The sequence below is a fragment of the Ramularia collo-cygni genome (assembly GCF_900074925.1).
Source record: "Ramularia collo-cygni strain URUG2 genome assembly, contig: RCC_scaffold05, whole genome shotgun sequence".
NCBI classification, from domain to species: domain Eukaryota; kingdom Fungi; phylum Ascomycota; class Dothideomycetes; order Mycosphaerellales; family Mycosphaerellaceae; genus Ramularia; species Ramularia collo-cygni.
The window spans coordinates 1,127,047-1,141,235 of NW_019716259.1; the positions used below are offsets into that span (position 1 = coordinate 1,127,047).

General features: G+C 53.3%; 4 protein-coding genes; 2 read left to right on the top strand and 2 right to left on the bottom strand.

Annotated features, from left to right (window-relative positions):
• Positions 1-242: 242 nt before the first annotated feature.
• RCC_04177 (related to SNF2 family helicase/ATPase) lies at positions 243-4,700 on the top strand (the record flags this gene model as incomplete). Its single annotated transcript, XM_023769455.1, has 1 exon — positions 243-4,700. The coding sequence occupies one exon, from the start codon at positions 243-245 to the stop codon at positions 4,698-4,700; it is 4,458 nt and encodes a 1,485-aa protein (XP_023625223.1).
• Positions 4,701-4,895: 195 nt separating this feature from the next.
• RCC_04178 (probable aspartyl aminopeptidase) lies at positions 4,896-6,559 on the bottom strand (the record flags this gene model as incomplete). XM_023769456.1 has 3 exons in its annotated part: positions 4,896-6,311; positions 6,370-6,431; positions 6,493-6,559. The coding sequence occupies 3 exons, from the start codon at positions 6,557-6,559 to the stop codon at positions 4,896-4,898; spliced, it is 1,545 nt and encodes a 514-aa protein (XP_023625224.1).
• Positions 6,560-7,073: 514 nt separating this feature from the next.
• On the top strand, positions 7,074-8,258 carry RCC_04179 (uncharacterized protein; the record flags this gene model as incomplete). XM_023769457.1 has 2 exons in its annotated part: positions 7,074-7,900; positions 7,964-8,258. The coding sequence occupies 2 exons, from the start codon at positions 7,074-7,076 to the stop codon at positions 8,256-8,258; spliced, it is 1,122 nt and encodes a 373-aa protein (XP_023625225.1).
• A 578-nt stretch (positions 8,259-8,836) lies between these two features.
• On the bottom strand, positions 8,837-12,554 carry RCC_04180 (related to WW domain protein; the record flags this gene model as incomplete). XM_023769458.1 has 2 exons in its annotated part: positions 8,837-9,388; positions 9,444-12,554. 2 exons carry the CDS (start codon positions 12,552-12,554, stop codon positions 8,837-8,839), a joined length of 3,663 nt encoding a protein of 1,220 aa, XP_023625226.1.
• Positions 12,555-14,189: the final 1,635 nt, after the last annotated feature.

Sequence of the window (14,189 nt, forward strand, 5' to 3'; positions counted from 1 at the left end):
TGTGCGACTCCGGAGTCCGGAATAATGGGCTGCGCAGCGAGCACATGTCAGGGCAGGCACATCATGCACGATTTGCTAGCGTATATTCAAAGTTCGAATTTAGGCAGTCAACTGCAGATCATCCGCTTATCGATAACAGCTTCACTCCTAAATCCGAGCTTCGGTTCCAGCTTCACCCAACTTCAACATCGAAACCGCGACGTACTTGCAACACACAAGATACGCCACTACACAAATGCGCGATGGCGCCCCGCGCTGAGCGTGCCGCGGTGATGGTGCTCTCCGCTCAAGTAAAGTCTCATGACGAGAAGACGATACTTGTGGAAGCTGGCGGATTTACCCCAGTTCGCTGGTTCCTCGAGCGTGGCGTCCAACCGCAAGGCAACGAAGAGCGACCATGGAAACGCCAGAAACTGGATCACAGCAAGCAGGAGATCAATCTTCCGCGTTCAGAAGAAATCCCACTCTATTCACTTCAGCTCGACTTTGTTTTCCCAGAAACACTACAATCCCCAGCCGAAGAGGCGATCGCGCAAGATGTGGATTTCTCGGATTCCATTGGAATACCAGTGGTTCCATACGGCATTGTCAACGATGAGGACAGCGCGACAATTCGCCTGGCTCTTCCACAAACCAAGGGACATGTACTGCTGCTCGAATCGGCGGCTCTTCCCAAGGATATACAGTCCATGCTACGCATCCTCATCCATTCGATGACCGCCAAGACCAATGCCAAACAAATCCGAGCATGCAATTCGTCGTGCAAGTTAACACGCTCTGCGGGCAAGCTCTTCACTGTTGTTCGGCTGCAGGCTGCATTGTCCTGGCGCTCGGGTGAGACTGCTTTCTTGAGCAATGCTTCTGCTGTAAATCCAAGTCCTGACTACAGCACTTTCCTTGAAGCATATCCAGCGTCGGATCCCGACCACAGCAGTAAGCCTTGGACCCCAAAGGACTTTTACGACAGCGTTCATGCTACCTCTGGCGACGATAAGATGCAAGACTCCTACAACGATGTGTTAGTGAGCGATCTCTTTCCGTTTCAAAAGAGAGCTGTGAAGTGGATGCTGGGTCGCGAGGGAACTGGAAATGACAGCAGAGCGGTGCCTAACTTCTATGAGCCTGTAAAGGATCTGGAAGGCCAACCTTGCTTTGTGAACCGCCTCCAGGGTGTGATATCACGCGAGCCATTGAAGTTTGGGGATATATCCGGGGGTGGTCTATTCGATGAAATGGGCCTTGGGAAGACTGTGGAGCTCATTTCGCTGATCACCCTGAACGGCCGTCCTTCTGGGTCCGCTCTTCAATCGTCGGACGAATCCTCGCCTGATGCGCTGTCAGCGGATGGAGCAGGAAAGAATGTCAAAGACGAACACTCTGGAGATGTAGTCACATCATCGAAAGCGACCTTGATTATAACTCCGTCGTCCATCATAGCGCAGTGGCAGGCAGAACTGGCGAAGCATGCACCGGCGCTGCGTGTCTTCACCTACCAGGGGATTCCCGGCAACAAGTCTAAAGCGTCATCTGAGGAGGAAGTCATAAGAGATCTCACAACCAAGTATGACGTCGTGCTGGCAACATATACGACTCTCGGCCGTGAAATTCACTTCGCGGAAGATCCCCCTGAGCGTAATATGCGGCACCAACCCAAATTTGAGCGCAAACGAAGCCCTTTGGTTCAGATACAGTGGTGGCGATTATGTCTGGACGAAGCACAGATGGTCGAGAGCGGTGTGACTGCCGCCGCTAAAGTCGCTTGCCGTCTACCGCGGGTGCATTCGTGGGCAGTGTCTGGGACGCCGCTTAAGAAGAACATTCAGGATCTTCACGGCCTTCTGATATTCCTGCGATACAACCCCTTTGATGGACCAAATGGGGGCAAGAGCTGGAAGCGCCTCGTTTTCCACAAGTCGCTATTTCGCAGCATCTTCAATTGTATGGCGCTGCGACATACTAAATGGCACGTACGGGACGAACTACGCCTGCCATCCCAAAAGCGTGTCGTCGTCACAGTGCCGTTCACCATCGTCGAGCAGCAGCATTACTCCACCCTCTTCACGGAGATGTGTGAGGAGGTTGGGGTAAATTCTGTGGGAGCGCCGCAAAGAGATGGATGGAATCCAGAGGACCCCGAGACGATTGACGCAATGCGAACATTTCTCACACGCCTGAGACAGACATGTCTGCATCCTCAAGTCGGTGGCAGGAATCGAAGAGCACTGGGTAGAGGTGCTGGAGCCGGTCCTCTTCGAACGGTTGGCGAGGTGCTCGAGGTGATGATTGAGCAAAACGAGGGCGCATTGCGGGTTGACGAGCGGGCAGTGATTGCAGCATCTTTGCAAAGAGCCCACATTCTCGCGAACAACCGAGACGACGAGCAACGAAGTGAAAAGGCACTCAATATTTACGAGGAGGCGCGACAGACCGTCATGCAAATTGTCAAAGATGCCAGAAAGCGATTAGCCATCGCAGAGTCTGCCCGTCAATCTCAAGCCGGGTCAGATAGCGAGGATGGCGACGATTCAACACAACTGTTGGGGAAGTTTCGGACTGGTCTGCGAACCGCGCTTCAACTCGAACATGTCTGCACGTTTTTCGTTGCCACTTCCTACTATCAGATCAAGACCAGCAAGGAGGAAGACTCCGACGAATTCAAGCGAATGGAAGAGTTGGAGACGACCTACTATGAGATGGCAAAACAGTTGCGAAAGGAGATTCTTTCTGAGACCTCTCGAAAAGCCGAGGCGCTAATGGACAAGATCAAGTCTGGTACCTCGATCAAACTCTCACCAGTGAAGGATTTACCGAGCCTGGGCGGTATTGAGAGCCGGCGCATTGTTGAGAGAGCTGACGAGCTGTTTGACATTATCAACAAGCAGCAGGAAATACTTGAGGAGTGGCGTGCAGTCATAGCAGCCTTCTTGCTCAAGCCACTGGTTGATGATGACAAACAAGACAGCGATGCTGCTGCGATCACTGGAGAGGAGTACGGAGATTCCACGAAGCAGCAAGACGAACTCTTTGTCTACTTTGATGCTTTCAAAGCCGTACACGCTGATCTCACCACGTTCATCACTGGCGAAGCTGCTCCTCTTATCGACTGGGAGGTCAAAGAGTACGTCCGGAATTGCAAGCGCTTTTTCGATGATAAGGTGATGGAAGTACACAAGCTGATGGTGCACGCACCCAAACTGGGCTTGAAGCTCTTCAAGATCCGTCAAAAGTTCCGGGATGAGAGAGATTCTGCGGGGTCAGTTCGCGGGCTCATTCAGGAAGCTCGTAATCTGGATGTCTCCATGGACTGGAACAAGACGAGGACTGCTGCCGAGCGTGCTATTGTTAAGCAACACATTGCGGCACTTCAGTCCGTATTCACCTCCAGCACCAAAGTTCTTGCAGGACTGGAGAAAGAGGTTGAGCTTTTTAGGCAGACTCAGAACCAGCGTGTGGCCTTTTATCGTCAACTACAGGAAGTCTCCGAWGATGTCGCGGCTTACAAGGATGATCTCGATGATACTCTGGATCTGGCAGCCCTCGACGTCGTTATAACAAAAGAGGAACGTGCCAAGAAGTCACTGGCCGAAGCACAAAAGAAGAATCGCTTCCTCCTCCATCTGAGGGAGGAAAGTGGTGCTCAAGCCGGTCCTCGTGTGTGCATCATCTGCACCTCTAATTTCGAGAGCGGCGTCTTGACAGTCTGTGGTCATCAATTCTGCAAAGATTGCACTCAGCACTGGTTCAAGCAATCACGGAGCTGTCCGATGTGCAAGCGAGTCTTGAACACCACTGCCGACCTTCACGATATCACTTTCAAGCCCCAAGCACTCCGCGCTCAGGAGGAGACATCTGTTGAGGAACCCTCTCAGTCCGAGGAGCAGCAGCCTTCACCCTCCTCTCCCGGCAGTGGTGGGCCCCCAGTATCAATATACACCGACATGTCCCCCGACCTTCTCTCAGAAATCCAATCCATCGACCTCCCCAACTCCTACGGCACCAAAATTGACACTCTAGGCCGCCACCTACACTGGATCCGCGAACATGACCCGGGAGCGAAGTCAATCGTCTTCTCTCAGTTCCGCGAATTCCTTGACGTTCTCGGCGTAGCTCTCAAAGAATTCAAACTCGGCTCCACACGTCTCGGCCGTTCTGGAGCGGCTGAGAAATTCAAAGCCGATCCGAGTATTGATTGTTTACTTCTGGATGCCAAGACCGATTCCTCGGGTCTGACATTGGTGAATGCGACGCATGTATTCATTTGTGAGCCGTTGGTGAATACGGCTGTGGAATTGCAGGCTATTGCGAGAGTTCATCGGATCGGACAGACGAGATCTACGACTGTGTGGATGTACTTGATTGAGGGCACGGTTGAGGAGGGGATATATGAGATTTCTGTGAGGAGGCGGTTGGAACATGTGCAATCTAGGCGAAAGGCCAAGGAGAGTGTGAATGGAGGGAAGGCGGAGCAGGAAACGGCTATTGAGGACGCTAACTCGGAGGAGTTGCAGGCTGCTCCGTTGACGAAGTTGTTGGTTGGAGGAAAGAGTGGTGGGGAGTTGGTCGAGAAGGGGGATTTGTGGCAGTGTCTTTTTGGGAAGGCGAAGATTGAAAGCGGTGAGTTTGGCGAAGAAGTGCAGACGGAAGTTGGGAGGCATTTGAGAGGGGAGGCTGCTGAGGAGAGGCGGTTGGTTGAGGGGTGAAGAGAAGTGGGAACGATCATGATGATTATGGTGATGATGAAAGATGGCTCGTTTTGACACCAGTAGCTTATCTAACGCAAACACTCCGGTATACACAGCATCGGATTAGCGTTGAGAGAATCATGAAGCATTTTGCCGCAGTTTTCTCGGCTGCATTTACAATCTCGCTTTGTCTTCCACTTCACCATCATACAGTCAATCAACCATAATCTTTGGCTCCAGCTCTCCGAAGTTCTCAAAGAATCCATCAAACAAATTCACACCGTGCTCTGCGTCATACGCACCACAAGTCTCCCGAATGGAGTGCATCGCAAGTTGTGGGTTTCCAACGTCGATTGTCCTGGCACCTAGTGCTGCTGAGAGCATAGGACCGATGGTGCTTCCACATCTCGAGTCGTTCCTCACGACGAACAGTTGGAGAGGTACGCCGCCTTGACTTGTCTTTGCGCCAGGAAGCTGATAGGCGGAGGCTTTCGCTCTTCTGGCACACTCCTGTAGGAGAACGATTCCGGGCGAGTTGGTCGCGTATCGAACGTTTGCGTTGATCTTGATGACAGTTCCTTCGTTCATGTGAGGTCTGTGCTCGCTCTCGTACTTGGCGCCGTAGTTGGGATTGACCGAGTGCGCCATGTCTGCAGAGATGAGGAAGGAAGTGGAGAGAGTCTGCTCGTAGGCCGTGCTGTTGTCGACGTCGGCGTTGGAGACTTTGTCGTAGCTCTTCTCGCTATCAGTCGCGGAAGATGGGAGTACGGAAAGACGACGAATGACAGCAGGCAGCATGTTTGAATCGGCCCCCTGAGCGGACTGCGAGCCAATCTCCTCGTGGTCAAAGCAGGCGATGAGTCGGATGGTAGGATCGTTTTGAAGGGCAGATGGGGAGGCCACAGACTGAATCAAACCTTCAACAGCACAGTAGGTCATGCCCAGGTTGTCCAAGCGTGCGGAGAAGATGAGCTCGTCGTTGATGCCGCCGATGCATGATGGTTGGGTGTCGAAGAGGACGAGCTCAAAGTCGATGATGTCCTCTGCCTTGACGCCTGCATCCTCGGCGATGAGAGAGATGAGATAAGGGTGATGTCTCTGGGTCGGGGTTTTGAGAGGGTTGAATGCACCATCCTTATCTTGCCTGCTCTCCTCCCTCGCCGTCTCCTCGGCGGACTTGCCAGTCCTGTTCAGCTCGGCAGACACGAGCCCTGTGATGGGGAACAGCTGGTTCTCCTTGTTGAATTCGAATGGTTCGGAGCCGCCAAAGTGTACGGCCAGGTTGGGAATGCGGCAGATGGGCTTGTTGATGCGCACCAGCTTCATCTCCACGGAGCTGTCCTCGCCCTTGACCATCACGCGACCTGCAACGCCCAGGTCGCGGTCAAACCAGGTGTGCCATAATCCACCGCCATACGTTTCCACACCAAGCTGCAAGAATCCGTCGGCGGAGCGCTTGCTCACAGGCTTGATCCGCAAGCACGGCGAGTCTGTGTGAGCACCAACCATTCCCACGGGATTGCCGGGCTTCCACTTGCTGCCGATGGCAAACGCCACAATCGTCGAGGCATTTCGGGTCAGGTAGTACTTGCCGCCGGGTGAGAGGGTTGAGTTCCAGTTGTCTCGTTCCTAATACCACGTCTGTTAATGAGAGGTTCGCTATGAAGTGCTTGTTGGAGATGAGCACCTTGATGGCCTTGAACCCCGCCGCCTCGAGCCGCAGCTTTGCGGATCGCACAGCGTGAAAAGCTGCACTTCAGTCAGATTTCACGAGTCAACATGGTTCGTTGTTTCACAAGCGAGGGCGTACGAGTCGGGGAGGCATTCAGGAAGTCGACAAAGTCCTGCGGCCGCTTCAACGCTGCTTTGCTGGCCATTTTGCTGGATCGAGTGTGGTATGTCACTATCTGAAAGCTTCTTTGCGGGTGTAGACGAGCGGTATTGGTGTGTTGAAGGGCAGTAAAGAGAGCTCTGTTCGACATGGGAAGCGATATGAGCCGACGATGATGATCTGGGGAACAAGAGCTTCGGTCCGGATACGCTAAGGTTGGACCCTGCACACGCCACGTGCAGCTCCCGTTCCGTCCCATCAAACAATCATTCTTCAACATCGTCTGCGATGTACTCGACCCCTGCTTGCCAATGCTACGGTGAGGGAATTTGGAAAGGCTGGTCTTCCATTCGACCAAGGCGGTCATTACACCACAGTGCTCCTCTGCCAGCAGATACGGCCTACTCCGGGAATTGACGAGGAAGAGAGGCGGACGATGCACATACACGACCGGCCACGATCAAGGGGTCCATCGCCCGTCATTCCTCCCATCATCACAAGTAGAACCGAACATCCACGAGAATGAGAGTCAACGACCGTCGTTGCCCCAGCCAAATTAWATGAATTATCGACCGGTATTCCTCGCCCAGCCATTGAAGACGGACGCCAACACGGGCAAGCATGCACAAGCCAGGGCTGTCAACAGCGTTGAGGAATTTGAACAGCTCGTCAAGCAAGGCAAAGCGGACATTTCCACTGCTCGTCTCTTCCTCGAGAACTCGCAAAAGAGATTGGAAGTTTTGCCTTTCGAGGAGCGGCGTAATGCAGCCGCCAAGGTGGGAGCTGGCAGAGTGCTGAGCTGGCTATGGACTTCCAGGGGAGAGAACACCCGTCAGGACGATCTGGATCGCCAATTTTCGCGTGCGCTGTGCTGGCATCTGACCGCTGAAGGCAAAGAAAACTTCATTTGGGACTGGTTGCGCATCGAGACTGCAAATTTCGGGAGAAGAAGTGCAGACACTTACTGGCATGGGCGGCTCCTCGAAGGTCTGGTCAATGCCAGGCTATGTTGGGATCGTTCTGCAGATGGAGCCATCGCATTGTTCCTCTCTGCCGTCAAAGAGTTTGACCAGACCATGCACGYGGTTCAAGCAACAGAACTCATCGTGAAAGCTCTAAGGTCCATCGAAGGAGTAGTACAGTGCAATGATACGAGCTTTGAAGCCTTTTGCGAGGCGATGAAGTTCGCCCATAATGGTTTACACCTGGAGAGAATCCGGGCATCGCTGAAAATGTTCCATCCCACACAAGTCGATGCGGGAGAAGCGCTGCGACTCTTCCAGCGACAGTACCAGTATCCTGATCAGTATCCAAAGCCGATCCGAGTGCAACCGCAGAGGTCTCAGGCTGTTGACATGTCGCGAGCAGCATTTATCCTACGACTGAAGTAAGCATTCGGCCCGCGAGAATTCCTCAAGATGGCTACAGTATACTGACTACTCCATTTCAGAGGTCAGCGACAGGACGCAGAATGGCTCGATGCGCGTGTATACGCATTGTACGCCAGCGTTGTATCGCCGGGTTTCGTCAACCAGATGTATAGGACGCACCATGCCGATCCGCGTCTCAAGATGCTCATCGACAACAGTCCTTACGCTGAAGAGGTTCTGGAAGTCATGAAGCAACGAACTGTTGCGGGGTCCTCTCGGAGCGTGGAAGAAAAGTCTTCTCTGACTTCGCCCGAACCCGTATCGCTCACAGCCAAGAAGTTGCCCTGTGATCCGCAAGCAAGTCATAGGCTCTAGAGAATCCATGATCCGCAAGCATGCCATCAACACACTGTAAGCTCTAGCAAATCCATGATCCGGGAGGTTCTACCTGGAGGCCCTGTTGTAAAATCCTCCCGGAATTCGTCTTAACCCGTATCGCTCACACCAAATCAACGCCCTTGGATCCGCAACCTCATCCCGCACTCTAGCGACTTGATCCGCAAGCGACTGGTCAGAAATCTTTCTGCGCCATACTCGTCGATCCATACCACCTCATCTATGTCGAGAGAATTCCCTCCAGTGATTCGCTCAAGCTTCGCTCATACGCCAGGTCAGCAATTAAGATCTTGCTTCCGAGGAGATCATCCGGGGCCCCGGCAATTCAGCGCAGTGGCAGCAGCATGTGTTAGACGGGAAGGCTAACCGAGCAGAGAGACAGCTGACTTCCATCATCATATTCATCCATGCATACAATTCTCTATATGCACGCCTCAAAGCTCCAAAACTCATGTTCTCCAACGATCATCATCATTCATCCGACCATCCATCCAAAGAAGAATATTTCCGCTATGCCAATCACTCCCATCCAACCATCTCCCATCTCCCATTACCCACTACCTGCCATACTCCAAACTGGGAATAACAACAGGCCCATACTTCATCGGCTGTCCAAAACTCCCCTCATTCTGGACCATGAAATCTGCCGCAAGACTCAACCTTCCCCCACCACCTCCCTGTTGCTGTCCGTTACTTCCTCCGAAAGCCCCTTGAACAGTCTCAGGATCGTAGGCCACACAAGCCAAATAATTCCTCCTACCCATCAATCTTCGCATTTCTCTCGGCCGCCCATCAACATCAGCGGCGAAGATTTCCATCATGTCTTCTTTCGTATCGCTTTGTGCATTGGGATTTGAGCGGTGGCCGTTTTGTGGGATATACAGTGTTTTGTTGTTGTGCAGGAGTTTGATGACATAGCCCGGTGAAGGAGCGTTGACGATTGCGGAGGTGATGAGTTGATACATAGTTTTGTGGTCCGAGGGATGGGAAGGGTCATGCACGAGACCGGCGCCACAGACATTGACGGAGCCGGAGAGGAAAGTCATTCGGAGGGACTTGTTGTGGGAGATGCCTTGAAGGGTGCGGATGAGATAGGTGCGCTCGAGGTCCTACAAACCTTGTCAGTGGATCACACAGCAACAGATGGTTATCAACATAACATACCTTGGAATCATGCGTCCAGAGATCTCGCAACTCATCCAGCATGTCGATGTCTCCAAACGGACTCAGCACACCCTGCATCAAACCAGATTTCCCTACTGCCTTTTTGACTCCATCGAATCCAGAATGAACGACACCTTTGGCGCCGACAATACCAGCTACGCCTCCTGCGACCTTGCCAAGCATGTTGAAGCCCCCAGTGACCGCTTTCTTGCCCGTTGCAACTGTACTCGCAACTTGCTCGATCCCTTCGAGTCGAGGGTAAACGATGGGAACCGGCAGGAGCCAGATACAATGCTGCACACTAGGCGGCAACGTAGCCACCTTCGGGAATAGACCCTGATATGTAGGTCCAGCCATGACTTGTCTCTCGCCACGTTCGCTCCGCGTGTCAGGTCCTACGATAACAACGCTCGGCCCAAGGTACTTGACAAAGTGCCATCCTTTACCAGTAATGGTGAAGAGATCAATATCATTCGAGACATTCCGCAAGATCTCATGCGTGGTGTGATGCTGGAATAGCAAGTACATCTCAATTCCAATCCGGCCGAGGTTTTTGAAAATATGGCTTTCCTGCATGTATTCCGGATAGGAACCGTACCCATCAAAGATGTCGTGATCATCCAGACAGCAGACGTGCGGGATCTGTGCAAAAGCCTCCTTCACCGCAGGCTGGTCGAAATGCGAAGTGTAGTAGTGAAAGTATGCGTGTGTGACATCTTCCTCCATCTTCGCGGTCCATGGCGCCGTCTTTCGGTTCTCCTTGCCATGGATCTGTGTCCACTGCTTAAGCGCAGGAATGTCCTTCCACAGACGATCTGCGTATATTTGTCCACCAAGACCAATCTGTGCGTGGAACCCGCCACATTCTTGGTGTTTCACCAGAACATCCTTCCACATCACAGACGGTCCGCCAAGTTTCGATCTATCATTGGCAGAGACATTGATGGCAAAGTCATTCCCCGAGTGAGCAATGAATCGCCAGCTAGTTTCCTGGCTGCCTGCGATGAGGAACTCATACCGAGTGCATCCGAGATGAGATGTGATGGCATACGTCCATTTGGCGGCGGCCTTGTCATCCATTCGCAGATCTACGTCGTAGCGGTAGAAGATCCACCGTTGGTGAGAGTGAATGGGATGAGCTTTCAGTTGACGAGGATTCGGGCTGAGATCTTGCGACTGGTGGATGTGGATCGTGGGTGGCGCCGTGGCCGCATCTGTGATTAACAAAATACTTCCAAGCCACAGCCCTCGCTCGAGATCCATATTGGTATAACGCAAGTACGGACCAAAGTAGACGGCATTCGAGGGCGAGATCTTGTACATGTCAATCCCAGCACTTGGCGGAGGACCTGTGAATCCAGAAGCGGTTGGACTAGCAATCGAGTTCATCGCAAACATGCTGTTTCGATGATCGTAATTTGCCATTTGCTGTACTGGAAATCCAGGCGACGCCAGCGGTTGCTTAAACACCGACCCAACAGGGCTTGCAATACCAGGAGCAGGACTTTGAGGTTCGAGATTCAATGGTGTAGGACCTTTAGGAAACTCCCATTGTGTCGACTGAGTCGGCAAATGGATGTAGTAGTACTGACCCGAGTTGTTATCAAGGTGTGCAATCCATCCCTCGGGAAGTGGTGGTGGACTCGCCGGACCTGACGGACCAGGCTGAGGAGAGGCAGATTGATTTGCAATTCCAATGTTGATCGGCGACATTCCATGCGGAGCGCCATTTGACTGTGAGGAACCTGGTTGTGGGGAGCTTGAAGATCCTGGTGGATCGTTCGCAAATGCAGGATGTCCTCGGAGGGAAGGATCGGTCGGCCGTCGTTGTCCTCCAGCAGAGCCTGCTGGACTGGCGTTGTTACCATATCGACCTTTCTCGTTGGGWTAGGGAGAGTTTACAGAACCAGCCGTGGGAGGTGAATATGCTGGAGGCGGCTCTTCATGAAGGTTCAAGCTGTTCATGCCGCCCTCGAGATTAGGACTACCAGACGGCTGGGGGGGTCTTGGATATGTTGACTGCGACTGACCATTCGCAGACTCCACCTCCTCGTTTCCCTGGAATGCAATCGGCGGTCCATGAGGTTCAGAGCCAGGCTGCTCGGTCGGACTCCACCTTCCACTCGAGACGGACTGTGGCATTGACGGCTGTCTTTGTGCATTCAACGTTCCTTGTCTCGGTTGAGGTGCAGCATACTGGGCTCTACGGGCTGCTGCTGCCGCACTTTGAGCTTGCATCTCAGTAAGAGTGCCTGTACCCGGAATTCCAGACGCAGCATACCGTGCTTCGATCCCACTCAACCCCGAAGGTGGCGCGTCTCCCCCGATTGGAGTTTCTGGTGGAGGCGGTGAACCTCGTGACGCTCTTGTGGTTGATGTAGAGGCCGTGCTGCTCAAGCGATTGATTCCTGCTGGGTCAGGGATATGCATGTGGCCCTGTCCCGGAAGCTGAAGGCTTGTATTTGAACTTGCTGGCGGTGCAGCACCGAGTGGAGGTGGATAAAACTGTTGCGAATACTCCTCGCTTGGTGTACTAGGCTTTCGACTCGGCTTGACTTGAAACAGGCCATCATCGTCGTCACTCTTCAATGGAGGCTCAGGGCCGCCTGGAGAGTCGGGAGGAAATATGTTCTTCGCGGCTGTCCCCCTTCGCTCTGCCAATTTCGAAGAAGAGCCCAATGTTGGAGAATTGGCATATCCTCCAATCGTCGGTCTATTGGGATCGTTTGCGTCGAATCTGGCTCGCCTTCCAGCGCTGTTGTTGCTATTCTCAGATGACATGCTGCCTTTCCGCCCGCCACTCCCTTCTGCCAACTCTTGCGCGGAAGTAGTCAAACTCGGTGGCTTTCTATAGTCCTGYTGAGAGCCGGGTGTTCCCTGTCGTCGGGCTCTCTCATCGGGGTATGGTAGGGGTAGGGGACCGGTAGGTGGAGGGGACTGCGGGGCTCCGAAACTAGAATGAGGCACGCGATATTGCGCCCACTGCTGCTGTTGTGGCAGTTCGTCGCCTTGCGAGTGTTTGTGAATTCGCAGTGGCTGAGGTGTCTGCTCCTCGCTCACAGCAGGCGATTCTGGCTTGAAGAACAGCTCTTCAGGCCTGTTGCCGGCCATGGTTGGTCGCACTCGTCGCTATGTTATTGTCTCAAGAACTCGATCGCCGAGTGGTGGAGCTGCAAAGTACGGCCTGCTGCGGCCAATATGCACTTCCGTCGATCTGCTGCGCGCGGCAGAGTTGATCAGAGTGGTGGCACTGCGCACGTCACCGTCGCCGAAGATGGACAAGACGGAGGAGGGGAGGGGAGTCAAAAGCGGGAAAGAATGACAGAACACTGAGCTGAGAAGAAAGATCAACAAGAAATACCTCTGTCGACGCTACATGCACAGATCCGAGCACAAGCTGCCGCCCACATCGCGCCTGTGCAGGAAAGAGGAGCCCAGTCAGCTCACATGTGCTTCACGAAGCATGAGACCTGACGTGGGTCTGCATTTGGGCTGCGGGAATTGATTGGCTCGTGCGTGGCGTCGGCGCTTGCAGAGGCTGGGCGGGGAAGTAACGGCCACGTCTTTGCGGCCTCGCCTGGTCACCATCTCATGCTTCATCTCCTTTGGGGATCCTGTCGTTGTCGATGCACGCGGGTACGTACATGACGGTGATGGTCATGGATGATGGGAAAGGAGAGAGCAACAAAACGACCGTCACGGCATCTCAACATGTCGTTTCATTCATCATACTTTCGATCACCAAAATCGGTGCACCTTTTTTTTAGTATGCACAACTAATTGTATAGCGCAGGCTGCTCGCCCTGCTCGACCTGAGTAGCATTGCCCAGCACGATTCCCTCGTCATTCGCCTGTGGCGCCCAGGTGTCCTTCAATGCCCAAACTCCCACCGACGAAGATGCCGTTTCCGGAAGTGCACCAACATCAATCTTCAGGGTATCCAATTTGCTGGTTGGGAAGAACGTGACAGTCGCAGCAGCCTCGTGCGCGCCGTTCAAGAAGACTTCCAGAATCGAGTTGTCATACAACACGCTCATGCCCCAGATTCCATTGTTGGCATCACTAAAGAAGCCTTCATCGGAGAATTTATCCGTAAAGTATGGGTTGTCGAAGCCATTGACATTGCCGCGGTCGATCCAGATGCCAGGGCTGTTGGCTGGGTTGATGCCTCCCCGGAGATATTCTCCAGTCGTTGAGGAGCTGATGGTGWAGTTCGCGTTGCCGCTGAGCGTGCTGGGTGTCAGGCCGGTAATTTTGGCTTCGAAGTAAAACGCGCCGGACGCGACATCCGCCAGAGATGTCGTGATCGATCCAACTCCGAGATTGTCGTTGAATGCTAGCTCGGACTCGAAAACCGCGCTGATGTTGTGCAGTTCGGAGACGAGATCATAACCACTGCCAACTGTCAGATATCGCCACAACACACACTTCCAGGATTTCATGACTCACCTCAGGGAGTTGTTGGCAATGGTGTACGCTCTAGGAGCAGTCATGGCGCTACGAAACTGGCCATGCTGCTCCAGTCCGGTGGGAACTTGCTGAGAGTATTGCCAGTTCGATGCCCATCCGAGAGCGATCTGAGGCTCGTTGGCGGGGATGCCGCTGAAGAACTGCGCGGCGTAGTTGTCCTTTCCGAAGTCGGTGAAGCGAGTTGCATCGTCATAAGGTTCGAAGCGCGTGCCGTCGAAGTCTCCGACAAAGTACTGGGTGATGGAACCTCCAAGAGGACCGCCAGGGTTGATTGAA